At 42.4% G+C, this 26,546-nt stretch overlaps 1 protein-coding gene across 2 annotated transcripts in view; it reads left to right on the top strand.

Moving 5' to 3' along the window:
- The window catches only part of LOC112553964 (growth hormone secretagogue receptor type 1-like), a 57,615-nt gene extending 32,769 nt beyond the window's left edge, over positions 1–24,846 (top strand). Inside the window, exons 2-3 of one of the 2 annotated variants that reach the window (XM_025221507.1) lie at positions 16,638–16,754; positions 21,351–24,846. In XM_025221507.1, the coding sequence (XP_025077292.1) occupies positions 21,351–22,670 (1,320 nt within the window). In that variant the 5' untranslated portion in view covers positions 16,638–16,754 and the 3' untranslated portion in view covers positions 22,671–24,846. Of the gene's footprint in view, positions 1–16,637; positions 16,755–19,214; positions 19,493–21,350 lie in introns of those variants that run through there. The other variant, XM_025221508.1, reaches the window with a different exon arrangement.
- Positions 24,847–26,546: the final 1,700 nt, after the last annotated feature.

Raw genomic sequence — 26,546 nt, 5'->3', positions numbered from 1 at the left:
TTGGATGGGCTTACACCTCTCACTGCTTGTCGCCACTTTGCCCTCCGATACAGTCAGTCGAGAAAGCTTTTCTTATTACGTCATCATAACGTCCAAAGCTTTCTTAGGTCATCGAGTAAAATAACCTCACACGGCCAACTCTCCACACTTCAAATCTCAAACAGGGATGATTCACAAAAGTCAGAGTACGAAGAAACATATTTAAAACACTGAAATAAGCATATTCAGAATTATCTTCTTAATGGACAAACACAAACCAACTTTTCAATCAGACTGAAATTAATTGTGTGTGTGTGTGTGTGTGTGTGTGTGTGTGTGCTAATTTAGTCATGTGCGTGTGCAGTACACACTGAACTAACTATAGAGGAGACCTTCCGATGACCGAAGTTTTGCAGATCATAATCTACGAACTTAACTGTGATTTACCTTTTCACTAATTTTCTTCGCAGACCACTACGCCTGTCTGACTGTAACAGCTTTAGAGAAATAAGCTGGCTCACTATTCATGGCATCAAACATAAACGACAGGCAGGCAACGAGGCGAAACGACGAAATCCGCGCATTTAGACATTGTGAGTTTTTGGGGGAAAGGGTGTATGTGGGCGAATGTGAGTGGTTCGATGAAGCCAGCCATGCTAGTAATCTCACACAGACCAGCAAGTGGTCCACTTGAAATGACAAGCCAGTGATTGGCGGCCTCTGAAGACCACAGTAACGGGGCATGAAAATCAGCCAACCGTGTGCAGGGTTAGGGGAGAGGGTTTGTGGTTAGGGTTAGTGTTGCCATTCTGAACTTTGCCAAAGTTAGTTCTCTCTCTGTTCCAATCCCGGCAAGTCCTTTTTCTGCTACAAAAATGTGCGGGTGTAGAAATACTTCCTCTCCTTCTCTTTTTGCGATATCTTTATTTCTCTGTGTACTTCTCTCTCTCACACACACAGACATGCACACAAAGCCACCGCAGGATCAGAGATAGATAACACACATTATTTCCTTGTAAACAATGCTACTATTAATAACCAGTCAAAAATAGAAGGCGTACAATTGCGACTGGTAAATGCTGGGAAAATAACAACTGATCAAGACAATGGCGAGCAAGGAAATGAATTCATTCAAGGTCAGTGTATTCTATTTCAGGATTTCATTTTTCTCTCGCTGGTGTCGAATGCACATTCCTCTAATCTCTTGTATCACTAGACGAACTGAAATTATTTCGAAAGATAGAAAAGGAGAGAAGACAAATGTCAAACGAACAGTGAGAATGATGGCCCCCCGAAGTACAGGACCGAGCATAGAGCGACAAACACAAGGACCGAGCATAGAGCGACATACACAAGGACCGAGCATAGAGCGACAAACACAAGGACCGTCCATAGAGCGACATACACAAGGACCGAGCATAGAGCGACAAACACAAGGACCGAGCATAGAGCAACATACACAAGGACCGTGCATAGAGCGACATACACAAGGCTGTAGCGACTGTATGAGGCATCGACAAGGTGATTATCGACCACATCTTTCCTCTATGGATGATAGTCTTAACGAGTACGCCTCGGAGATCGACACTACCTCGCTTTAAAAACTATTTCGACTTTTTTTTCTGTCTGTGCTGTAAACTGGATCACGTGGTGTTGCTGCTGCTAGCAGCCATCTTCATGGCCTCACCTGACACAGGTACAGCACGTGGCTGTGCTCAAGGACTTCAGAGAAATTAAATTCAGACAAAATATTTGCTGAGGTACGAATCTCACCTCTCCAGGGCCGGTAGTCAAACTCTCGCCGTTCAGAAGATAAAATCTACTCCAGTGATGACCTTTAAGTCAGCTGACATCCACCCTATGTCTGTATGTTGGTACTCTCGTGCGACCTACATCAGGAAAATAAAACCCAAAACAAACAAAAACAAAGTCTGAGCGGATTCCGACATGTCGGTTGGGTGAGATTTTAATTCTAGGGATGCATCAATTGTGTTTGAAGAATTTTGTTATCTCGTCCAAAATAAAGAGTCGAGGTTCCCCCACTTAAAAGGAGGAGCACCGTGCAGGCACACACGTCTGATTGGTTGAATGAGAGTGGTTCACTGGCACAGGATTACCCACAGCTTTGTTCCGCGCGTGCGCGAGCCCTCGGCCGTGAAGATCTCAGCACGTTCATCCGGGTCTCGAGCTTAGTCCACGTGACGTGTGTGGAGAGCGTGAGCGGAGCTCAGCAGTTTCACGGTGCCTGGCTCTAGTTCTCTCTTTCACTCTTTCTTTCTCTCTCTCACACACACGACAGTCACAAGAGGAAAGGTGGGAGGGCTGACATTGTCAGTAACTATGGTTACAGCACGTGAAGGACTGTCAGACCTACGTCACAAGAAAAACTTATTTGAGAGTCGAGATCCGAACTGATTACCCTCGATTCTCGATGTCCTATGGACAAGCTCTTTACTCCTGTATCAGAGAAAGAAAGAAAGATTTATGATGGAATCCTGCCATCAGCTCACTGACTTGTCCATGTTATTATTTTTAATATGCGGGTACATCTCACCAAGCCTGAAATATGTAATTTCTCCCCTTGCAATAACCTCTGGTACTAGTCATACTCGATACTAGCCTAATTTAGACTCTGGTTAATTGCACACATTTTTAACAATGTGTAATTAAATAATTAAATTATGATAGCTCACTTGTTGAAGTTAGAAGGACGTATAATGTCTGGCAAAACCTCCATTACAGCAATTTTCTGGTCAATAATGTTGTTAAAACTAATATATTTGTGGTTTTACTGCCGAATTGACAGAGAATATTGTTGACAACATTTACTGGACTATTTTTAGTTTCAAATAAAAATGATTAGTGACAGAAATGTATCGAGTTAAAAATATTTACAGCATACTTGATGTTAAAAACTACAGAATGATTTAAAGCTCTCGCCAATTGGAAGAAGTTGAAGGAAAACAAGTATACTGAACCCCGCTCACGAAGTGTTCACTATTTTGATCACATCATTCCCCAGTCGACTCTTTTCTACATGAAAAAAATTTGACAGATGCATTGAAAGCATTTGGGAAAACTATTTTCTGCAACACCATAATTAAGATGGATAATAAACAAATGCGGAACAGGAGATGGGTGAATAAAACGATTTACTTAATGATTTTCTCCTTGAAAAAGGCAACTTATGTAATTTCATGTTTTTAAAGACAAATATTATGCAAACAGGATTGTTTGCCTCGAGTTGATCGCATAAAGCATAAATAACCTGGCTGCAAAGAAATACATAAATATTTGTAAAGTTGAACATAACCGAAATGCATAAATCTGAAGGTGAGTAAACATTAGACCTAGAATAAAAATTATGTAAACATATCCGAAACACATAAATCTTTGAACAGAACCGAAATACCAACAGTGATGATAGTGATCTTTGTGAATAAGAAAGATTTATTTCAACATATTTTGAGAGTTTGTTTAGGAATGATGAAGTTTACATGATTGAAATTATAATAAACACAGGTTCTATCGTTCACTTGATTTGTTCCTGACCAGTATTATTCGTTGACCTATCTTTGTACAGCTATTAAATCTTAGATTGTCTAGGTTCGCACATTTACCAGGTTCATAGCTGACCAGATACATCTGTTGATCACTGATCACCTCCTGTGAACATGTTCTAGTGCATCATGGGTAAACGTTGAACTTTAACCCTTTCATTTCCGCTCGGTGTGAAGTGCGCGCCCTCTGCGATCCTTGACTCAACCCTGGGACACCCGACAACAGCAAGAGAGTGTTCCTCCCTCTCCTCCTCCCCAGTCCTCCCACCATCTCAATCCCCGGGTGCTGGGTGGCGATACTGATGTTTTTCAACAGCGTCGGGTCCAGGTGGGTGGCTAATCACCCGGCTGTCGTCAGAAGACATTCATTCATTAGGTATCGGGCTAAGTGTCCGGGTAGCAGGGGTCCCGTCAAGCCCTCGTTTTTGCAATGAGTTGGAAAATCTTAGTTTCTCTCTCGTCTTTTCATCTCTCCTTTCCACATTCCGTACATTTTTTTCCTTGAGTTGAGTAGCTTTGGGCAACACTTGCTGGAGGGGAGGGCGATACGACAATTGTTAACAGCACGGAGGATGAGCAAGAAGCTATTAATAGATACACACGTGTGTTTGTCTCCGTACGAGTGTGTTTCTGTGCGTATCCGTGCATACCTTAATTCATTACCTTGGTAATAACCATTAACAAGAAAATGAACATTCATCAATCTGCGTTTGTTAAAAGGTCTTCAGGTAAAGGAATAGAAGGAAGATGGGGTCAGCTAAAAATAGCCATGCGGGAAAGAAGGCAAATGAGACAAGGAACAAAAATAACTCCACCCTGGCGCAGTGAAGATGACAAAGGAGCTTATCATGTTTTCAAAGGAGAGAGACGAAATACATAAACCCATAAAGTCCGCAATGAAATGCCATTAACCAGTATACAAACATAAAAATGCGATAAAACTGAGAACAAAAGAAGCAATATGGAGCAATGAAATGAAGCACAAAACGATGAGGCTGAGAAATTCAGAGGAAAGAAAATTGTCATTTTTTTCATAGAGCGAATAGAAGAGAAGTATAAAGAGAACAGGGGACAAAAGAAGGGGATGAGCGGAAGACGATAATAGAAAGTTGAAGGAGAGGTGAATCATAAAAAATAGAAGATAAAACAGAGCAGGACAACAAACACAGAAGAACGTAAAAAAGAACATAAAAGGAAGAGAGAGAGAAAGAGAGTTTATGGGAGGAACAGAAAGGCAGGTGAGGCAGGGACGTTACACCTGCGTTAGTGAAAGAGTGGGAAGCCATCAGTCCACTTTCATCAATCTCTGACTTGGGAGGGACGCAAGGAATCAACCATTTTTGCCTTTGAAGCTACAAAATCAACATCCTGAAGGGTTGAAAAACTTCACCTGAACCTGCTTGTGTTTTGTAAAATAGTTCCTTGGTGTGATATGACTTGCTGTCCGTCTCACAGCGCGCTCACAAAATGTGTTCCTCCTCCGCAAATAGTCCGTTAGTCTATCGTCTTCGTCCTGACAAGGAGTCTCAACTTCCTCCTGCAGTGGACTTATCAACATCACCATCATCACCACTACCACCACCATCATCATCTTTGCTGAAAAAAAGGGGGTTGAGGCACCGGAGGTTTCTCTTTTTTTGTATGCCATCTGATCTTTGTAAAGCGATGTGCACCTTGCTTGGGCTCAGCACAGTGCTATATCAATAATTATTATTATTATTATTAGCTGCTGTTGTTTAGTAGATTTGCTGTTATTATTGAAGATGTCACGCGGTTCTGGAGGGTAAATAGTTCTGGGCGGTGGGCAACGGGCCGGAAGATAAACTTTATCTGCAGCATTAAATATTACATTTAAAAAAATTTTCGCAAAGGTTCTGTTTGGCGAGATTCTCTGGAGATTAAACATTTGCTTACAAAAATAAATGTTCAAATATTCTGCATCAAGGGCATAGGAAGTTCCAATCCATCCGCAGCATGGAGGCCGGAAGCTCAGTCAGAGTTTCATCTTGAGGAGAGGGCAGACATGAAGATGTCTGCACTTTGCTGGGTGGGAAGTTTGAGGGGTATGTGTACATTGTTGTGTGTCAGGTGGTCTTTGAAGATTGGTTTGCTGAGTACAGAGCAGTGTTGTGTGCAGAAAGCAGAGCTAAGTTTGGGGACAAACAGAGTTGGATGTAGAAAATCTTTACTATCTACCTCTCTACGGGATGATATCTCATTAACTCTAGCCATAGACAACCGGTTTTTTTCGGTTTTTGGTGGCTGTGGGTGTGGGAATGTGAGAATCTCCCCCAAATTTTAAATTCATTTTGTTACTCCTGTTGATGAACTGCTTAGACTGCTAGCGAACATAGGAACAACAATGAACTAATTAGGTATTTTAGAAAAATTCAAATTGAAAAAGTTCAAACTTAGACGATAAACTTACGAACAACAAGGAGTGTATGTCTTATGTTGTCTTGCTTTATTGATATTTGTGCTTTAAATTACCAAAACCAAACTATCAAAATATCACGAGTATTATTTTGCGCTAGGAAAGCAGCACATTGTGTTCACCATATATTTGTACTTCTCACCCAGAATCCCCCAGACACACCGACTCTTATCAATAGGAAAAAAAAATATTTAGGAATGGTAAAGCAGTACAGAAATGCTACTGGAGTGCAGAGCTAAGTAAACTAGAATAATTTGTAAACTCATGAACTCATTGACATTTCTTGAGAACCTTCTGGGATTTCTACTCTTGTAAGTCTCGCCACCACATTTCTATGAAGAGTTTTAGGTACAGTAAGATAAGGGAGACACATCCATCCTCTAAATTTCCTAGAGAAGAAATCGTTCCTGTCTGCCTCGGACAAAAGCCTTGTCAATGTTCATCCCGACCCATCTAACCCTCGTATACAAGGACCAGCTGCCACATGTCTGCTCTGGGTTTGGGAGTAAACTCGGTAAGAAGTGGAGCCATTCAGTAAGTCGGCAGCAAGTATTGAGAACTGAATTAGTAAAGAACCACCAATTGCTTTTTTAAAGGCGAGATTAGTTTTTTTAAAAAAAGAAAATGTCAACAAGGATGTCAATAAAAGCTTCTGAACCGGATACACTGCAAATGTGTGACCTATGCTGGGAAATTTGATGTGGTGGTGGAGTAGACACGGGATTTGGGAGCCAAGATTTGTAATAATATGGAATATTGTGGTGTAGCAGTGCTTGTATGGTCATGTGACCTGTGGGAGGAAAAGAAACTGTGGTCAGTCCGGAGACAAGCTATCGCACTAAAGACTCCGTCACTCAAACTTTCTTATCTCTCTCTGGATCAACATTGGTTCCTGGACGTTGGTGGACAAAAGCGCGGCTTTGAAATCTGTTTAAGATATTGCAGTTAACTTTGCGAACATCAAAGACACAGACTGTGTGCTCACCTGGAAAAGTCTGATGCAAAACAACGTGCACATAAAAAACAGACCACGACCACCCCGACACACAAACACAAAGCTTGCTTCCGAAAAAGATTTAGGTTCTTAGTCTGATAATGTGAGTCTTCGCACGATTATTTATGACTCTCGAAAAATTTCTTTAAAAACTTAACAAAAATGTACTAACTCCGTGAAGACTGCTGTTTATAGGGCTGACTGTTTTGCCGCCATGTATCCTTGCCTGCTGGCTCCGTGTGAAACACCCATTCCCTCCCCTCTTTAATTTTTTCGTTTTTTTAACTTGATACTGTACATGGCAGTCCCTTCCACACTCTCTGCTCATTATTTCCGTATAATTAGTACAGAGTTACGTGCCTTACTTCCAAACCTGTCAATAGATATTCTCTGAAGTATGATCACAACAAAGGACACTAGAGCCTCTGCTCTCACTTAAACACCATCGCCATGTAGAGTTGTAGAGTTCGGCTTTCCTTGACCAGAATCCCAACAAAAGAATCCCAAAAATCAAGTGACTCGCTTCTAGAAGCTTCTGTTTCTTGACTTTCCTTAGGTCCAGCATCACGCCGACAGATGTCGCTTGCATGTCATGGTGCTAGACTTCGGTCTTGAGCCCTCAAGTTGCCTCCATCGTGAAGAGGGTGCGGGTATCGTGTCCGGGGACGAGTGGACGGGTGTAACGGTGCCAGGGAACGTGCAGACACAGTTACCTCCCCGTGGGTGGCTCGCGCCGCGCTGTCTGTTTGAACCTCGGGCGGGGATAGTGGGATAGCGGGGTGGCGGGGTAGTGGGGTAGACATGAAGGGTGAAAGACACTAAACGTCTTTATGCAGCGAGTGCACATGGTGCAGTGCGCGTGCATGACAGGCTGGCGCCGTTGCACTCCAGCAGTCGGCTTTAATCTGTGAACGCTCACTCACACTTCCTCCCCACCCTTTACTCATCCCCCTTCTCACTTACACCTCCATCACCGCCTCCAACAACGAGCAGTAATCACGCTTCCGTTTCAGTTGGATGTTTGCTTTGTTTACAGCTTTAATCCATTGTCACAATTGTTTTCTTTTTAAAATTATGGACAAACGTTTCGTTTGTTTTTTTTATGTTTGTGATTAAAAATAAAACACGTGGGTGCTTTCTGTATTGAACAAAGGAGGTGGCAAGAATAGAGACCAAGGCAACACAACTGATATACATTTGCATTTTCCAATTACCTTTCTGCTTAGAGAGCAACGTTAGATAACGAGTTTTTAAAGTTCCACTCAATATTGCTAAAAAAAAAAAATATCAAATGAATTTCCTCCTGCCAGTTAAACAGATCACTGAGGTGAAACATTTACATGGAATGTTACCTGTAATACTAAACCACACGACTAATACATACATAAGAGGTTTTGTAAACTCACCTCAGATGTTTTGTGCTGTTCTGTTGTTTGTAAACACAGTATGTACCTTGCAGGTGTGGTTGTGGTGCAGCATTATATGGCGGTTATATTTAGTCGTCTGTAAATAATGTAAACTGCAAGAGAAAGCGCGAAGCTCGTCTGATGACTCGTAGGTTGACCTGTACTTGACCCCTACTTTCCGGTGTCTTGACCTTTTTTGTTCCCTGAAGACGAGTGATTTACTACACCTTGAGAGTGTTATCAGACGAGCACACCACGCATAGGTGCATGCACCAGACAATACAGTAACGGAAGACGAGAGGAGGAGACGGAAGAAAGAGGAAAGAATTGGGATGGGGAAGGGGAAAGAATCAGGTATGAAGGGAGACAAATGATGATGATAGATAGAAAAGTGAAGAAAAAAAAAAAAAAGTAAAAAGACAAGAGAAAACCTGAATTTTAGGGTTAGTGGATGGGGAGAAAAACCTCGAAACCAACAGAGAGGGTCAGAGAAGAATTTCCCTGGCAATTATTTGAAATATAAAAAGAATTCCAGAGATGAAGATAAACACAGACCTGTCTGGTGTTGTGTTTAGTTTTTTCCCAAAAATACTGGGTCGTCTCCGGGGCAAAGAAAGGTTAAAATGAAACTGATATGATGATGTTTTCTGTTATTGTTTGGATTATTCTGGGTGGTTTTCTCGGTTATTCCCGGTTCCTTCACTCTGTGTGAACTGTACCTTGTGTTTGTGTGTGTGCGTGTTATTTATGAAGATGCACTTGATACCAACCCTTTGATGGTGTGTTCTCGTCAAAGCACTTTAAACCCGGCTTTGGTGCTGGGAAACATTCAAATAATATGCGCAGTTAGGTGACTGGTAGATGTACAGAAACACGGACTTATCTACGCCATGTTCAAAGGGAAGTTTTTATTCTCGTTCATTAAGTTGGTGAGTGGCTTTAGGGGATTTTGTTTATTATGCATTCGTGTGTGGTTCCATCCTATCAAGTGAAAGGGTTAATATATGTTAAGGATAAGCCCTAGCAGGAATACATGAGTCATTTTCACGCATCTCCATTTCTGGACACACAGAACACGGATAGCAATCACACACACACGCACACACACACATTGATGGAGATCAAAGGGAAAAGATATTCCCGAAGCGTTTGGTGAGGTTTGAGGATCAATTCCATTTGTAGACAGGTCGCTCTGTGGTCGTGCCCGTCACACCTCCACGTATGTTCACACGCGCGCACACACACACACGCACACGCGCGCATGCATTCATGCATATTCTTTCCTCTTTCCACACTTTCCCTCTCTCTTCCTCTTATTGGTATCTAACATTGTAGATGCCGGATATCTAAAGACTTTGGTTGGTTTTGTCGTCCAACAATAAAACTACATGCAGGAAGAAAAATATGTTATAAACAAAGAGACTCTTATCAGTAGGTTCGCTGTTTGGATGTTAAATCCCGTGTTTACACTTTACATGTTGTATACAATCTACTGGTTTTATCCTATAAACAACATCCATTCAAAATGTAGGCTAAGGCCCTATTAAAGACAGATAAAAAATCAAATCAAATCCCCCCTTTCCCTCCCCCTGTGTCTCTCTTCCTTCTGTTTAAGAGAAATGAGAGTTGTTTGTATGTTTGAGCGAAAAAAAAGAGTATGTCTGTGTGTGTGTGTAAAAGTAAAGGTCGTACTGTAGCCATTCGTTCCTAGGGGGAAGTAGGTAGAGGGACCTAGATTTTCGTGAGTGCGGTGCTCACCTCCTCTTCCTCGTTTCCTCCCTTCTCCAACCCTCTGTGAAATCAGACACCCTGTCCTGACAGTTCAGACAACCGAGGCAGTGTGCTGCGCCAACCGGGTATCGAACTATCACGCCTCCATGTTTGAACACTAATGCTTTAATCACTCGACAATACTTTGCTCTCCATGTGTATCTGTGTGTGTCTGTGAGAGAGAAGAAAAAGAGAGAGCACTGATTACATTATATCAGCTGGACAGGGAAACTGCCGCCATATTTTACTCTCCTGTTTGCTGCCATCTATAGTTTGCCTCGTTGACATTCATTGCCACATCAAAGCGGTCGAATACACCCTCGCCGCTAATCTTCAGCAATATTTCGGTTGTTTTACTGCGACCACTACCCGGGGAGCAGAGGAAGATATACTGGCTGCAGTAGAGTCGGCGTGAGACGTGCACCTTTGAGAATACATCGCCGGGTGGCTCTGGCAGCATTTCTTCACAGTGTGTGGTCCACTATCTCTAATTTACTCCAGAAAGGTATAGCATTACTTTCCTAGAATTCCATGCTTCCAGTCCGGGATCAGTCAGAATGGGGAAGTGGAGAGCCGAGTGGTTAGAGCGCTGGCGTCTGAACTGAGAGCGCGCTGGTTCCATTCCCGATTAGCGCAGGAATCTTTCTAGCTCAAAAGTTCGAATTTCGGAATATCCATGGGTGCACTTTTAAAAATAAAAACAACAGATCATAGGGCTGTACAATGCAAGTGGAGACATGATCAGACTGCATTTACACCATTTCGCCGATTCAAGCACTAAGTAACAGTCTCACCTCTGTTACTAAAGGAATTGTTATTGTGCACAGTATTGAATCATGGACAATAAACTGAAGAGAGTATTTATGTGTGTTTGAGAGAGAGAGAAAGAAAAATAAACCTGCAATACAAATGTACTTTACCGACAATGACATTCAGGAAAGAAGAAACATTTCCTTGTCTGCACACGCACTCTGAACTAAAATAGAAAATCACTTGTCAACTTATTTATGTGTAACCTCCTGACATTTCATGTTTCGATCTAAGGGAACTTTTTTTGAGAATTTTTTTTTGTTTTCCTGGAGAGTATCTGCCAATTTATGTCTATGTGCACACGATTTGAATGAGTTCCTGGATTGTTTATTCTCTGTATGTGAATGTTTTGCGCTCTCCTATTCTTCTTGTTTAATCTCTTCCTTATCTCCCCTCATTTAGTTGCTTCTTTTTCTATCTTCATTTATCTTCCTCCTGTCTCCTTTTCTTTCACTTTTTTTTTTAATTGATCTTCTCAGCTGATCATTTGTCTTGATAAAAGTATTACTTTCCTCCTTTCTTTGCCTTAACCTACTAATTTTTCTTGTTATTTTTTCTGAAAGATTCGCTTTTTTGACATTTTGCATACGTCCTTCTTGATATGTTTATGATTATTGTATGACCTGCCTGTCATTTCTTCCATGCTTCGTCTCTCACAAACTCCACATTCTCCCATATTTCTGTTAAAGGGCTTCTCACGCCAAAGCCATTAATAACATGTAAACCCAGCTCCATAGAACACCCCTGGCAGACTGAGGGGTGGAAATAAAATTCAGCTCACCCATCCGCTTCTGACAAACAAAGACTACCCGCGGTAGATGCGAACTGCTTCAGACAGCTCACCTACCCACCTCTGTGCTTGCAGTGGGTGTGGAGGGGTGAGATGGGGATGAAGGGGATGAAGGGGGCAATGACATTTAAAGCATGAGCTTTGTCAGATCTGGCTTACTCTCAGACGCTCGAGCGCTGCGCCAGAAATAGCCGCCACACGTCGGGTGAAAGCACCCGGCAAAGCTCAAAATATCGGGAGGCAGGGTGAAGCTCGGCCTGCTGGAGTACTCGAGAATAGACAATGTTTGTACATTTGGGGCCACGGAGCCGGCTACCGACCCCCGAAGCTCTCCCAACGCCCATCAGTTCCCATACATACTCGGGGTAGAAAGGCCGAACTGATGTTGTCTGCTTGAAACCCTAGCAACCGCTAAAAACATTCTCGGAGTCATGTTTTATTTGTTTTCTGCCCTTCCTGCCTTCAGTCGGAGCGGGTGAAGGTGTTAAAATTGTCCTCTGACTGGCGAAGGCGAAGGCATTAACAGGAAGGAGATATAGCCGACGGTCTGTGTGAGGTCGGGAGGGTTTGGTCACAGTAAGTTAGTGAGCAAGTCTGAGTCAGTGAGTTAATGATTCAGCCAGTGAGCAATTCAGTGAAGGAAAGGACGAGCGAGTTGGTGAGTCGGTAAAGTAGTGAGCGAATTACTTGGTGAGTCGTTCAGTTAGTCATTTAGTCATTTAGCTATTGAGCCACTGAATTAAAGAGTTAATTGAGCTAACAAATTATTCATCGAGTTAGTGAGAGTGACAGAATGAGTGAAAAATTTAATAAAGGACTGAATGAAATAAGGAGATAAGGTATGATGATGGGTTCATAGTGAACTGAAGAGGACATAATGCTGAATAAATTATCTGTGTCGTTGATGACCGAGAACTACATACTTGGAGGTTATTTTTTTTTTACGCGACAGTTTTAAAAACTTGATTGCTGCACTAGTCTGGCCTCTTCTTGATATGACTGGCGAAAGCACCTGTAAAGAATCTGTGGTGGTTTACAGGAAGAATTCTGCACCCAGGCTGGTTTATAAACATATTTTGTCCTCGTTACTCCTTGGCGGTCTGTGCTTTAGACGAACAATCTCTCTCCTTCCTTCCCTCACTCACTCCCAGCTGTTGTTGCTGATGATAATCGTCCTTATCAACATAGGGTATACTTTGAAGGAGAATGTTATTTGCTCAGCAGTGAGGATATAGACAGTAATGATAACGATCATCCTTGTCTGTGTGTGTGTGAGCGCGAGCGCCTGTTTGAAAAAAAAAAATGTGATACAATCACGAAAAGTGAACCGGTGAATCAGACTCGCCTACCCATAGACAAGGGAATGAACTCATAAGCTCTAGAATAAAAATGTTCACTTTGCCATATTTCTTTACCTGTGGGTGTTGTCGTCCACACCCAAGAAAATCTCGACAGATGGAGGAGACCAGCTCACAGGGTCATGACCCCGTTCTCAAGGGGGAAAAAAGAAGTTATCAGAGAACTTGGTGTGAAGCAGCATGGAATGATTAAGAAAACAAACTTGTCGCCGAATGATTCTCTCTCTTTCTATCTTCCTACTCCCTGCAATATCTGCCAGCCCCTTCTGTCCGATCCCCTTGGGAGAAGCCAGGGGAGAGCACTCTAAAACACATCACAGGCTAACGCTGGTGATGGGCCCTGCACCCTGATGTAGTTTTTGTTGCGCCAGGAAACAGTCGCATCCCGTTCAAAACAAATAAGAAAACCGAAAACAATCCTTCATATCCTTTGGCTCGCACTGACGGCATGCGATCGAAACCTGTCTTCACACTGTCCGTGGTCTTATCCCTGAGTGTTTCCGGTCTTTGTCGTGTCTACTTCCGGTCTGGTCTTACCTCCACGGTTGTTGATAAGACCTCGAGTCACACAACTTTATGACGAGCAACAAAAAATAAGTAATCGCAAAATTAAGACGAAGGCGGAGATTATAAAAATGGTTGACGAAAGGAAGAAGGAAGGAAAATGAAAAAAAAAAAAAAAAATGGGTGGCTCAGGAGGTTCAGTCGCACGTATTCACCCTCCTTGCCCTCCCCACGCTCAAAGATAACCATGCAGCAAACATGGAGTTTGTCTTCTCGATCACAACTGTCTCGACATTCCACTGGATATTCGATTCCTTGTCAACAACTGACTTTCAAAACAAACATTCCAAAAAAACGAGTAAATTATTTGGCTAGCCGCGGAAACTTGAAAGACAGAACAAAAACGTCAATGGCAAAGATTTAGTCTTTTTTAACATTTCCTCAGCCTTTTTTTTTTTTTTTTTTTTTTGAGATCAGTCCCAGCACATGAAAAGAAATCCTCTGCCAAGTGTTACAAAAAGAAACAGTTTGCTCACCAGCCCATACAGATGTCGAATTGTGTTGTTATTCGAGGTTTGAGAGGCTAAGAAACAGAAGAACCTGGGACTTGACTGTCTCGCACCAGACTAAAGTTCACGATGGAAGTTTATGGTCTGTCTGTCATTCTTTAGCAGTATTACCAAACAGTCGAACTTTCCAGAAATGCTGGCTCGCCATCTGACGTTCAACTGTTTGGTTCATGTTTCAAAATATCTTTTCTATCACTCGTAGGCCTGACGAAAATTTCGACCCAAAACTGCACTGGAAGGGGAGAAATATTTGAGGTAAATAATTGAGTCATGGACTACGTACCTACAACAGAAGTAACTGATCTTTGTTGTAAAATATTTTAGCTTCGTTAGAGATTAAACTGTAGAGCAGATATGTCAAACACGCGGCCCTTTGCGAGGACATCTGCGGCCCGCACAAAACACACTGTACATGCGTGCGGCCCTCACGACAACTCAAATGTGATCTCATGCGGCCCTCGTAGACCCTCAGTTTGACATGACTAATGTAGAGTATATATCGTTCACTTCTTTGTCTAATATAGTGAAAAATATTGTTTAGGGTGTAAATGTATGAGGCTTTAACTGAAAGACGATACACTTCTCGCTTACTACACATATTGTAATTTATCGCGATATCCGAATGACAAAACAAAGTCCCAGAACTGTCATGTCTGAGTGCCACTTAGACTTATCACAGGAAATAAACACCAAAAATTATAATTCCGGTTGCACAGAAATATTTGATTGTTTCGAGAAGGTTTTCTTTTTAATGTTAGGTGCGACTGTATTTTTTTTTTACACATACCGTTGTTGTTCGTTCTAAAACACTCCTCGCGTGACGTGACGTGACGTTTGAGAAACCGTTACGTTCCACAGGATCGTCCGCTGACGACCGGCAACGATAGGAACTAGTCTTGGGCTTGTCACCTTTTGAAGATAGAGAAAGTGGTTCAAGGGTCTATAATCTACAATTGTGCACGTGCGTGTTTCTCGACGAGTAAGAAAAAATACGTGTCTGTATGAGAGAGAGAAAGAAAGAGAGAGATACATTAGAGTGAATCATTAGGCTATCGCCCCATTGTCATGGTCGTCATCATCATTATCAAGAACTGTCAAGAAGAAGAAATGATACTAGAGGTGAAGTAGTCCATCAGGAGCCTTTGTGTCCCAGTCTGGAAGCGCAGTCTGGTCCAGATGGAGCGCTGGAACACCGTGGTCCCCATGACATCACACACCATTTCCAATGAAGGGAAGATAAACTGTGATGGCGCCAGTTGCTGCACTCTTTCAGTCTGCTTCTTATTAGCTCCTCTCTCTCTCTGGACTTCCTCTAAATTTACCTCCCTGTCAACATTAGCAACTGCCGGGTACATTCTTTTACTTTGGTGCCAACAGTAACATCTTCTAGCCAGCCCAATAAACATTAAAATAAAGATACTTCAAAGCAAAATACACAAATCAGACATAATACACGCCCTTCCTGTGGACGAAGACTGCTTGTGTAAAATCTGGTTAGGATCTGACAGTCCATGTGGATTTACATAAATAACAAGTAAAAAGCTTGGTCGCGCATGCACGCACATAAACTGTATTTACTTTATTCACAGCAAAATGCCAAGACATTTTTGTTTTTGTTTTTAGCTGATCTTTGTGTCTTAGTCTTCTTGCGCAAATTTTTTAGAGTAAATGAAAACTTCAAGACAGAAAAATAAGCAAACCACAATAAATAAAGACAGTGCATCGTCTGGCATGGTATCGTTGTGTTCGTCGTCACTACTGTCATCAGTATCGTCGTCATCGTCAGCTACTTACAGCCAAGAAGTCTTGGGGGAGGTAAACAGTCAAACCCTTTCACTGCATTACTTGCCAATAGTGGCAGAGTTCTGTGTATGCAGCTACCCGGATGTGTGAGGGTGGGTGGGTAAGTATAATGGGAGCGGGAGGCCACCTCAGCTCCCCACCTTGCATCACTCTTGCAACAAGTCCGATAATCAAAGCCCGCGCGCACACGGCGCACCAATCGCGATCGCAGATTTTCAACAGCTGGCAATGAATCAACCTCTTACCTCCCTTGACGTAAAGCCCCGATTACCGCCCCTTTAAGTGAGTCTGTATACTCCAGTTCATTCTGTGGACAAAGGCCAGCATTAATGGCGATTTCCAGACGATGGCCTGAAAAATGTTCTCAGTGACATGAAGACTTCCTTGTGTCATCGCTGAGCTGCAAAGGCTTTTTTGAGGAGTTAAGGAACATCACAAACATAGATCACCATACAAACATATAAGATCATTCGAGTATATATAGGTATTAACACGGTGATACTTTTGATCAAAGGGTTTGCGTATTTTTATTTACATATAACTAAATGTTATCTCTCCTGGTTCTAATCTCGCAGGGATGGGTTCATATCCGGGATTCTCTACAGACGAAGAGGAAGAGTTTATCTATTTTTGTGTTTTTTTCTGATTGTCCTAATCTAGAGTGGTAAACAGAAGTGGATTTAAACCCAGACTGGTTGCTTGCCCGGAGAACTGGTGGAAGTTGTTACCTTGACGAAACCTTCCTCTTCTGGGAAAGAAGCTTTAGTGCAAAGAAAGGTAAGACGACGAACAAAAAGACACTTTCTCTCTCTTTCTCTCTCTCTTTCTCTCCATTCTCGCCTGTCTTCTTAAACATCTACGTCAGCATGCTTAGCTTGACCTCCCATCCTACACAACTCATTTTTTAAAATTCAATCTCAAAAAAGAACAATTTTTTTCTTAAACTCTTGGACAAAAAAATGTTGACGTGGGTTTTATCCTTGTCTTGTTGCCTGTCATAAAACTGTCCACACAAGCTTTTACTATTTCCAGCTTTTTAGCCTGCGGCTGAGGACCTGGGTCTATTTGCAGAAGATGTTAATACAACTTAAAACTTGTCTAAAGAAGTAAATTACGGTTTTCAGATATATTTCCAATGTCATCTAGACACGCTGAGCAAGTGAATACGAAACATTTCGAGAACGAAAGTCTGCCTTGAATAAATTTATTTATTTAAAAGTTTTAAAGTTCTAGCATAGTGTGTACTGTGTTCCTAAAAAACTGATTATTTAAATATCATTAAGTCCTGTAAAGGTATAAAATTAGAAATGTGTGGTGCAACTGGTCTTTAAAACAGAGAATATTTCTGCATGCTTCGTTCCGAGTATTAAAGATCAAACCTTAAGGTGCTTTAAAGGAACAGTTGTGCCAGGTGTTGATATTTAACCCTGGGTTAGAAGCAGAAACATACTGCGGCAAAAGTGCTGAGAACCGAACCAGAGTTTACACGAACTGTGCGTGCACAAAGCTGGTTTGTGCGTTCTTACTCCTCGCATTCTTCTCCTGATATAAATGTTTATTGTTTGTGAGTTGGCAGCACAACAACTCGGACATTTTTTTTCATCAATATTCAGTCTTTCATTTTGGAGTCACACGGTCGGCTGTAACAGCAGGCTGCTCCTTTTACAAGAAAGATTATTTTTTCAGATATGAACAGAGAGTGTTAGTGGCGCGGACGAAAAAAAATATATCCATCCTAGATTGACTACATCAGACTACAAGAAAGCTGCACGACACCTGTTAAGTGATTAGGTAAAATCAAAACCACACAACCTTTGATATTCCACCGACGACAGCTAACTGCAATATTGGGGAGAAGTTGTCAGACTTAAAGATTTTCTAAAGCTGTAAATTATTTGTTTACCTAACTCTTGTAGGTGAGTAGACGAAGGTAGGTAATTTGCTGGAGGAGATTCCAAGCAGTGAATTTCTTCGACCTTCTCGTAATTTCATTTTTTTTTTTTATTTTCAAACGAATAGCTGTGAGACAGGCAAGGTGGCGGCGGCATCTGACGAACAGTCTCACGAACGCACGTGGCGCGTGAGAACTCGCGCAGCTTTATTGCCTCCCTTTGATGTCCTTGCTGCTGTCACTACAGATGTTTTTTTAATGGGTTCCCTTGTTAGCAGATCCCCCAGGGGTGGAAAGAGAAGGAGAGATAAAGAAAACAAAGGCCACCCGGTACAGAGCCCCAAGTTATGAAACACTTTCGCGCAGGTCGCCGGAAGTTGGAAATAACTTACTCCCGGCCTTTGTGAGCCTCGCTTGAAAGCTCAATGGCACCCGAGGAGAGAAACGGAAGAGTTAACATTAGAATGAAAATAGCGAGGGATAATTTAGGGGTAATTTAAGTGTGATTGCTGTAAGTGTGACATGTAGGTTAGCCGTCAAGTGTCGTGGAAGGTTCGATCCCTTAACGATCAGTTAACCCTGTGTAGTGGGCACAACACTAGTAACCTAGTTACCTGTCGATCTCTCTACCTCACCTGTGTTATTCTTCGCAAGCCCCACTTACTTCCCCTTAACTCCCCCCTCCACACTGCCGCCACACTTTTCTCACGCCTGCTGCAGGTAATGAAAAAATTAGCTTTACTTTTTTTTCTTTTTGCAGTGGATAACAGTTGGTCTCATCAGGTTGATGCTAGCATCACTAATCCTTGAGGACAGAGGTGGAATGTACTTTTAAACCAGACACAGCATTAAATTTATAGTTTTTAGCCTCTGGAAGTGGTTTGTCATTGTCTTTTGCAGTTTTCATCTTTCTGCTTTTAAACTCAAATGAAGTGACCACTATCATCCGGGTCATTACTGAAGTTTTTTGAAGAAGGTAACAGTAGGCCGACATTTTCAATATGCGGCAGGAGATATTAGAAAATATTTTAGCATAAAATATATTTTTTCCATTAGCCTTCATTCATGTAATTCGCGGCTTTTTAATTTTTTAAATTAAAGATGAGCTAAGTAGCAAAGCTGGCTTAACCCTAGCAGCAAGAGTTATAAATATTTTCGCAATTATCTCAGTAAGTAGTTTAACTTGTTGACGCTTCCTTCAGCATCTTTAATATGAGAAACTGCTTCTTCGTCCATGAAATGAAAGAGATTTTCAAACATAACTCAGACAAGTAAACGAATGTAAAAAAGTGCCGTTGGTTCTGTTACTGAAATCGTTGCCATCTTCGGCACATGTAATTTCCTTTGCTGGAGGCAGAGACAGTTTAATTTTGGCTAAAATGTATGATTTTGTTTTCCCATCTTTAACGAGTTCACAAGTTTTCAATGGTCCGAATTAAAATGGAGAAACTATTTGATTTCGGTTGGTAATGGCCTGTTTGTGGCTCTAGGCGCTCGGCTAAGCGTTCGCAAAGTCTTGTGGACATGAAGACAGGAAACAGAATTCTCCGGGGCGGCAACTCGCTTCTCAGTTGAATTTCCCGCAAGCCTCGATCAAGGATAGAATTACCTTCGCCAAATTCTCGTAAGCAGATACTTTGAACGACACTCGAAATTCAGAGCCTGCAGAAATGTTTATTATCAGAAACGACTTTCAACGAGTTTATGTCAGTTAAAACTTGGAGACAGCGTTTGTTAAAGCAAATGAGTTTGTTATTGGAGTGTTTAAATATAAATTATTTTTGTTGTCAAAGTTTGAAGCTTAAACTAAACAGTGAAAAACTAATTCACTTTGTGTTCACTAATGCGATAATTGCTAATGATAATGACAATAACAGTGATGACTGTGACGACGACAACGACAATGGTTGTCAAACTTGGTGACAAGTTTAACATTTGTTGGTTAAGAAAGTTCGTAAAATCAGAGACTTTGGGATGTTGATTGATGGGACAGTCGGCGGGACCTTTCCTTTCCCTCCCTGTACAATAATTCACCAGGTAGCTAATCACTCCCCATATTTCACGCTCGTGCGATCTGATTAGGACTCAGAAGGTCCTCAAGATCTTCGTTTATTCACGACTCGCCGGCGAGACTCGATAGAGAGACAAGAAAATGATTCATAAATCACAATTGTGGTGGTCAGCGGTCTTTGAGCTAACTTACTATTAACGAATTTTTAGCATTAGTCTCTCCTTCCATCCCGCGTCTCACGCATTCATTCCCTTCGCTCGCTTTCTCTTCCTTCTTCCCTTCCTCACAACTTCTCACTCCATCAATCTTCCGACTTTTTGTGAGCTTGTTCACCTACATGCGGTTACTTTCCTGAGCAAGATAAAGTGAGCATGAACCGTCTAGTCTATCCTTTTTTTTATTTGGATGAATTATTGTTTTCCTCTTTTACTGCCCCATTTTTTTTTCCTTTCTTCTTTGTATAACTTCATTTGTTCTGTTTGCTCTGATACCTTTCCAACTTCTTTCTTCTCTTATCTACCCGTCTTCTTCTTTATTTCCTTCTCCACTTTCGTCTTGTGTTACCTCCCACTAGTTATCTTCTCTTATTCCCATGCTTCTTTTCTTTCCTATTACCTCCCCTAAGTGCTGTATCCCTTTTTTTTCTTTTATTATCTCCCAATTTTTGTTTGATAGTTCTCTCTCTCCTCTGCTTTTTTTTCTATTACCATCCTTGTACTATCTTCCCTTTATTAATGCACTCTCATTTTTCTATACTTCTGTTAATTTCTTTTATTTCTTTCTCTTTTTTTTCTGTTAGCTCTCCTTCCTCTTTTTCTCTTTTTCTATAACTTATTCACGACTTATCCTCTTCTCTTCCTCTCTACTTCCTTTTCCTTCGTTTTTTTTCTTTTGTCTTTTTCTATTGGAAAAGCATAAGAAGGAGGGACTGAAACTGGTAACATGACGATGGAGAGAGTGTGTGTAGGGGTGATGCGATCAGAGGAGGAAAGTGAAAGTTCGTGAGACTGTGACGTGTACCTGACAAAAACGGCGATGTCGGCACCTGCAACCTCTGGCAGGTGTGAGCACAACAATGCTTGCGTAGGCCGAACTTCATTAATCAACTCGACCTGCAATGAAAAGGTTAGAGTGGTCTGTCTCTCCTCCCCTCACGGTGTCGCATGACGCCATCTGGCGGAGAGCAGAGGTACTTTCACCACCTGACGCACGACCAGCCTCGTTGTTGTATTGTAGGTGGACCTGTATGCTCAGGTCACAGGAGTGCAAATGGAAAAAAAAAAGGTTTTATAACGAAGCTCTCTGATGGCACAGGCTTTAAGCAACTAAAGGATGTTTGTGTCTTTGAAACAGAACTCAGTAGAGACTTAAAACTTTCAAAGATTAAATCAATCAGAAAACGTGAAAGACGAAAGAATCTCCATTCTTATCTATTTTATTTATCCTTTTAAATATTTTTTTTAATTTTCAGATGCTTGCAGTCACCAAAATCATGTACTTCGTCCTGTGTGTGTTGTGGCTGTTGTTCGTCACCGCTTCCAATGTCTCGGCCTTCGAGAACGTGACGTACACCAACGTCACAACAACAAGAACCACCTTCAACGAGACTAAGACAGTGGCGCCCTCTAACACCGCCAAACATGACTACGCCGTGCACGACGCCAAGAACATAGCCATCGACCGCTACGTTACTCCTTTCATCTACCTGGTGGGTTTCCCGGGTAACATCCTCTCCTTCATCATCTGGATTCAGAAGCGCATGCGGCATTCGTCTGGCTGTTACCTGGCGGCATTGGCCCTCGACGACTTTGTCTTCCTGTCGCTGCACGTGGTGTTCGAGTTGCACATGGCGTGGCAGGTACACTTGCTCAACACCACGATGGTGTGCCAGGTGTTCCCGATCGTGTTCATGGCCTCCCAGTACCTCGGCCCGCTTCTGGTGCTGGGCTTCACCACCGAGCGGTACATCTCCATCTGCCATCCGTTTCGGCGCGAGAAGTACTGCACGGTCCGGCGTGCCAAGATCGTCATCGCCATCCTGGTCGTGCTGGCCATATGCCTGAGCGCCGTGCAGGGCTACTTCTACACCATGCACGCCGGATCGCTGAACAACGACACCAGCACCAGCTCCAACGACACCCACCAGCAATCCATGGACTGTGGCCCTCGTCCGGAGGTCAGCGCCGGCGGAACCACCAGCCTGATGCTGCTCTGGAACCTCAGCATCGAGATCCTGACGTTCCTGCTGGTGCCGCTGGCGGTGCTGTCGCTCAACATCCTGGTCATCGCCGAGCTGCGCCGCATGTCGCGGGTGGAGTCGCACACGCTGCAGAGCCACTCGCAGCGGACCTCCGCCACCACGGTGATGCTGTTGGCTGTCTCCTTCTATCTCATCCTCACCACCCTCCCAGTGACCATCGTCTACTCTCTCTTCTTCGAATTCAATTACGAGAACTTGATCCACCCCAACGGCTCTCTAATAAACCCGGAAGACCCTCAGAATCAGCGCGTGATGACTTACGAGCTCGTGCTGACCTCCATCAAAGAGTACGGCACGACGCAGTACGCCTTCAACATCTTCATCTATGTCATCACGGGCAAGATCTTCCGCAAGGAGTTGAAGAAGCTGTTCCTGCGAGCTGTGTGCGCCAAGTTCACTCTGTCCATCCCCAAGGAGTACAGCAGCCTCAAGAGCAGCGTCCGGGGCAGCAACAAAACAAAAAGCGTGTGGGTGTCGATGAATGGTCACGGGGACAATGAACTCAGGGACACCGAGGAGACGAACGTATGACGGAAGCCAGGAGCAGTGGACTGTGAGTTTCTTTTTTTTTTAAATCTCTTTTGCACGTGACTCATGTCACGGGGCAGGACCAGAACAGTGTCCTCTAGCCATCCACATCCAACATGCTTTTGTTTTGAAAGAGGAATTCTTTTCTGAAGGATGCGCCTAGCTTTTTGCTCGTTTAACGAGGAAGAAGGTGGGATCAGTCTGGATCTCTGCGACACCATAAGGAGCGGATAGTGGGGATCACCCTCTTTTCCTACCCTCCTACTCGCATGGTGAACTTTGACAAGGTGGTGGAGAGAAAGGTCAAAGGTCTTACAGGTCAGAAGAGGACTCAAAGACCCGAAGACCCCTGAAAGCCAGTAAAGGTTCAAGCATCGACGAAGGCCAGTCTTGGGGTTGGTGGGTTGGTGGGTTGGTGGGTTGGTGGGTAAGGTAGTTGAACTGTGTGACAATACTCGAGGCTTCGTGGCAACGCTTGCTTACCCCTGATCTAGCCAGCCAACCAGCCAGCCAGCCAGAAAAAAACATGGTTTCGCTTCAGACTAATCCTCACAATTGCAATGAAATGGAGCAGTACGTGCGCGCGATTTTGTTTCCGATGAATACTCGAGGGGGTTGAAGTATTCATGCAAACAATGAAAGAACTGATTAAAAAAGTATTACCTACACAGTGTCAAGTGTTTGTTTAGTACATCTAAAATTTAAAGGCGATACAAGGTGGATTTTAAAAATTCGTTTATAGGACAATTTTCATAGTTTCCTTTGGCCCAAAATAGGTTCATCTGCTTTCTGACCGACAGCTTCTTAAAACTTTTTAAAACTCGTGAAGACTTTCATCCTCGATAGTCGCGTCTTAGTTCCAGGCTTGGGGAAGAAAGGTGGATGTACAAAACAAGTTTGTTGTCAGACCTGTTCCAAAACAACCTGACGGAGACCTAAGTGTAAGACTGGGGTCATCATCTTTGTCTCGCTCTCGTGACTGACACTCGAAGACAGGTTAGATGGTTTTAACATGCACGTCTCGTACAACGGATCATCGTGCACTCAGCCTCGCTGTGGATGAGATCAAAGGACTAATAACATGTACCCTGATGAACACCCGTCTTTCTTTACGACAGGAGAGCGCCAGCAGCTCAAAGAGAGGTGATGATGGTAATCACTTTCGAAGGCATCTGGAGGGAAAATAATATTTTAACTGCTGTCGTTAGGATGCTACCCAAGCTCGTGAAAAACAAATAAAAACGAGGAACAAATAAATCATCAGAGAAGAGGATAAGTACGACATCGTTTAGCATGTTAGTGTGAAAACTATTGGCTCAACATGTAATTTTGTGCCTAGGGACTGCGTGCTGTTAAAGTTGTCTACAAAATGTTTGAACTGTGACACCCTTGTTGAACTTCTTCTAAACATTTTGTCATTTATTTGTCTCTGTGTTGGAGATTATGACTTTTTTGTTGTTATTATCATCTGTTGAAACGGACACGGAGCTAAACCATCGCGAAGGTTGGTCTTTAACTCCAATACAACTTGCATCCATTATTTATGTTGCCATTGTTTCTTCTTTGCTGATGTCCTCCAAGTCACCACCAGGACGAGTTTGTTGACAAAACTATTCCTGTGTTGACACACCACACTGCGGCATGTTGTTGTGTACTCATGGGTTATACATAATAACCTCGGCCATGTACACTGTACAGCACTTAAAGCATGCTAATGATAGAGTCTGTGAAGCCATTGTTAGCCGTTGGTATCTATACCTACATGTTGTTTGATGTTGCTGTTGTCCTTGTTGCGAAGATCGTTGGGAAGGATTGAATGATTCCCGAGATATACAGCTTTGTTGTGACCGTGAATATAGCATACAGTGATACAATGCCTATGATGATGTGCATTTAACCTCGAAATACTAACATTTGTGACAAGAGTATGGAAGTAAAATACTGACAGAATTGCTGACTTGTACTGTCCCCAGCATCGTTGCCAGGGCGACTTGACGAAAGGGTGCATGGTTCGACTCCAGAAATTTGTTCTTGTGTAAAGTAAATTCTTAATTTATACATCATTAACAGTCTGATACTTATTTTCTTGAAATATTATTTGCTCTTCGTTTGTCCATTTTTGTTTCTTTTTGTATAGTTTGGTCGAAGGAAACATGAGGTAGACATCTACCGAAAGTAAGAGTGAGCTTTGCATCTCCACACAAGTGTGTCTTATACATTCATACTTTATCTCTTGAAGTCATCCATCCGTCCATACATACATCCATATGTACTATATGTGTTTGCATAAGCGGTGTGTGTGGTTGTGGAGTGAATGAGTGAGTGAATGAGAGAGAAATATATCTTACAGACACAAACATTTCTAACAAAGTTACTGCATTGTCAGGAAGTATTGTGGTGTAATTACATCCACCAGACACACTTCAGAACAATTTACTCGGTTTTTCTATGGACTGGTGATTTCACTGCTTAGTAAATGTATTTTTCTCAGATAATAGGATGATGAAGAATTTCTAATACATTAGACGCATTTATTTAAAATACTCCTTGCAGTTCTCATTCACATCTTTCACCACCACCACCATTATCATCATCTTTTTCTTCTCCTTCTTCTTTTTTGGTTGCTGCAGTTCGTGAATAGCAGCAATGATTAAAGCAATTTGAATTCTGCAAGAATTTGATGGCCACCAATTCTATAACTATAAATATTATAAAGAAGCGTTGATGATGTGGCTGACGATCGTAATATGAACAATCAATGATTGAATAGGTCGCGAAATGGTATAAAAAAAAAACACCGCAAATAACCAGTTCTCAACCTTTATTTCTTCGTTCAGATTTAATATTGCCAAGGTCGGGACAACGGAAGTTTACGAACTGGCAGATGACACGAAGTGCAGTCCCAATGTCGGGTCACGTGGCAGGTGCAAAAGTTCAGGACGAACAACTGGAGCCGTTGAGGAGTCTGCTGCACACACACACACACGGACATGAGAGTGATGGATGGGCGAGATGGGGAGTAATGATGTGGACAACATGAGACTAGGTTTTGTGAGCGTTTGTGAACATGCACGTGCATCACCGCGCGAGAGAACTGGAGGGTCAGGGAGGTAGCCACTGGGCATCGGGCCGCCCACAGGAAACTAAACAAGAAAAGTCACGTGGTTATTACTAGCCTGTTACAAAAAAAATACTCCTCGCAGGTGAAATGTTTTTTTTTCTCTCTCTCTGTTCAATTTTCAATCTGTGCTGCTTGCTGCGAGCTCTCCTCTTCGTTGTACCCCGCCATCTGTGTTTATAATGTCAGGACTTTTTTTGAATGGGGAAAAAAACTTGAGCCAAAAATAGCCTAGAGGTGTTTAGAAAATTCTACTTGCATGCACTTCTTTCTTTATGTCAAGGAATCTCACAAGTGTAAATCTGTGTGTGTGTGTTAAGCTCACCAGCCTGGAGCCTGTTCCCAAGTCCATTGTATCCTTGAGATTTTTTTTGAAGAAGTTTTTCTCAGTTTTATTTCCTTGCCTACTTTCTCTAAAAACAATTGCTAAAACATAAAATAGCAGAGAGCCAGTTGGAAAGTTACTGAGACTGAGACTGGACAGGTATGATGTGAAATTTCACAAAAACTACAAGGTTTCATGAGTTTCTATCTTAACCAGTTAATAAATGTACTTTTAACCCTACATATCCTAGTGAATTGTACAGAGCTTAAGTGAGCAATGTTTTTGCATTATATTCCGTGATAGTCTGCAAATTTGTCTGACCATTCATTCATTTCTTGAGGCAATATTAGCAGCTGCAAAGGTGTGTCATCTGGACCCTTGTTCCTACTTTGTGCTCATTGTGTTGAGGTCCTGCAGCCAATCAATTCGCCATCAA

The sequence above is a fragment of the Pomacea canaliculata genome, linkage group LG13, assembly GCF_003073045.1.
Source record: "Pomacea canaliculata isolate SZHN2017 linkage group LG13, ASM307304v1, whole genome shotgun sequence".
Classification (NCBI taxonomy): Eukaryota; Metazoa; Mollusca; class Gastropoda; order Architaenioglossa; family Ampullariidae; genus Pomacea; species Pomacea canaliculata.
Note: the sequence above shows the minus strand (reverse complement) of the source record. Positions and strands in the feature narration are given on the sequence as shown.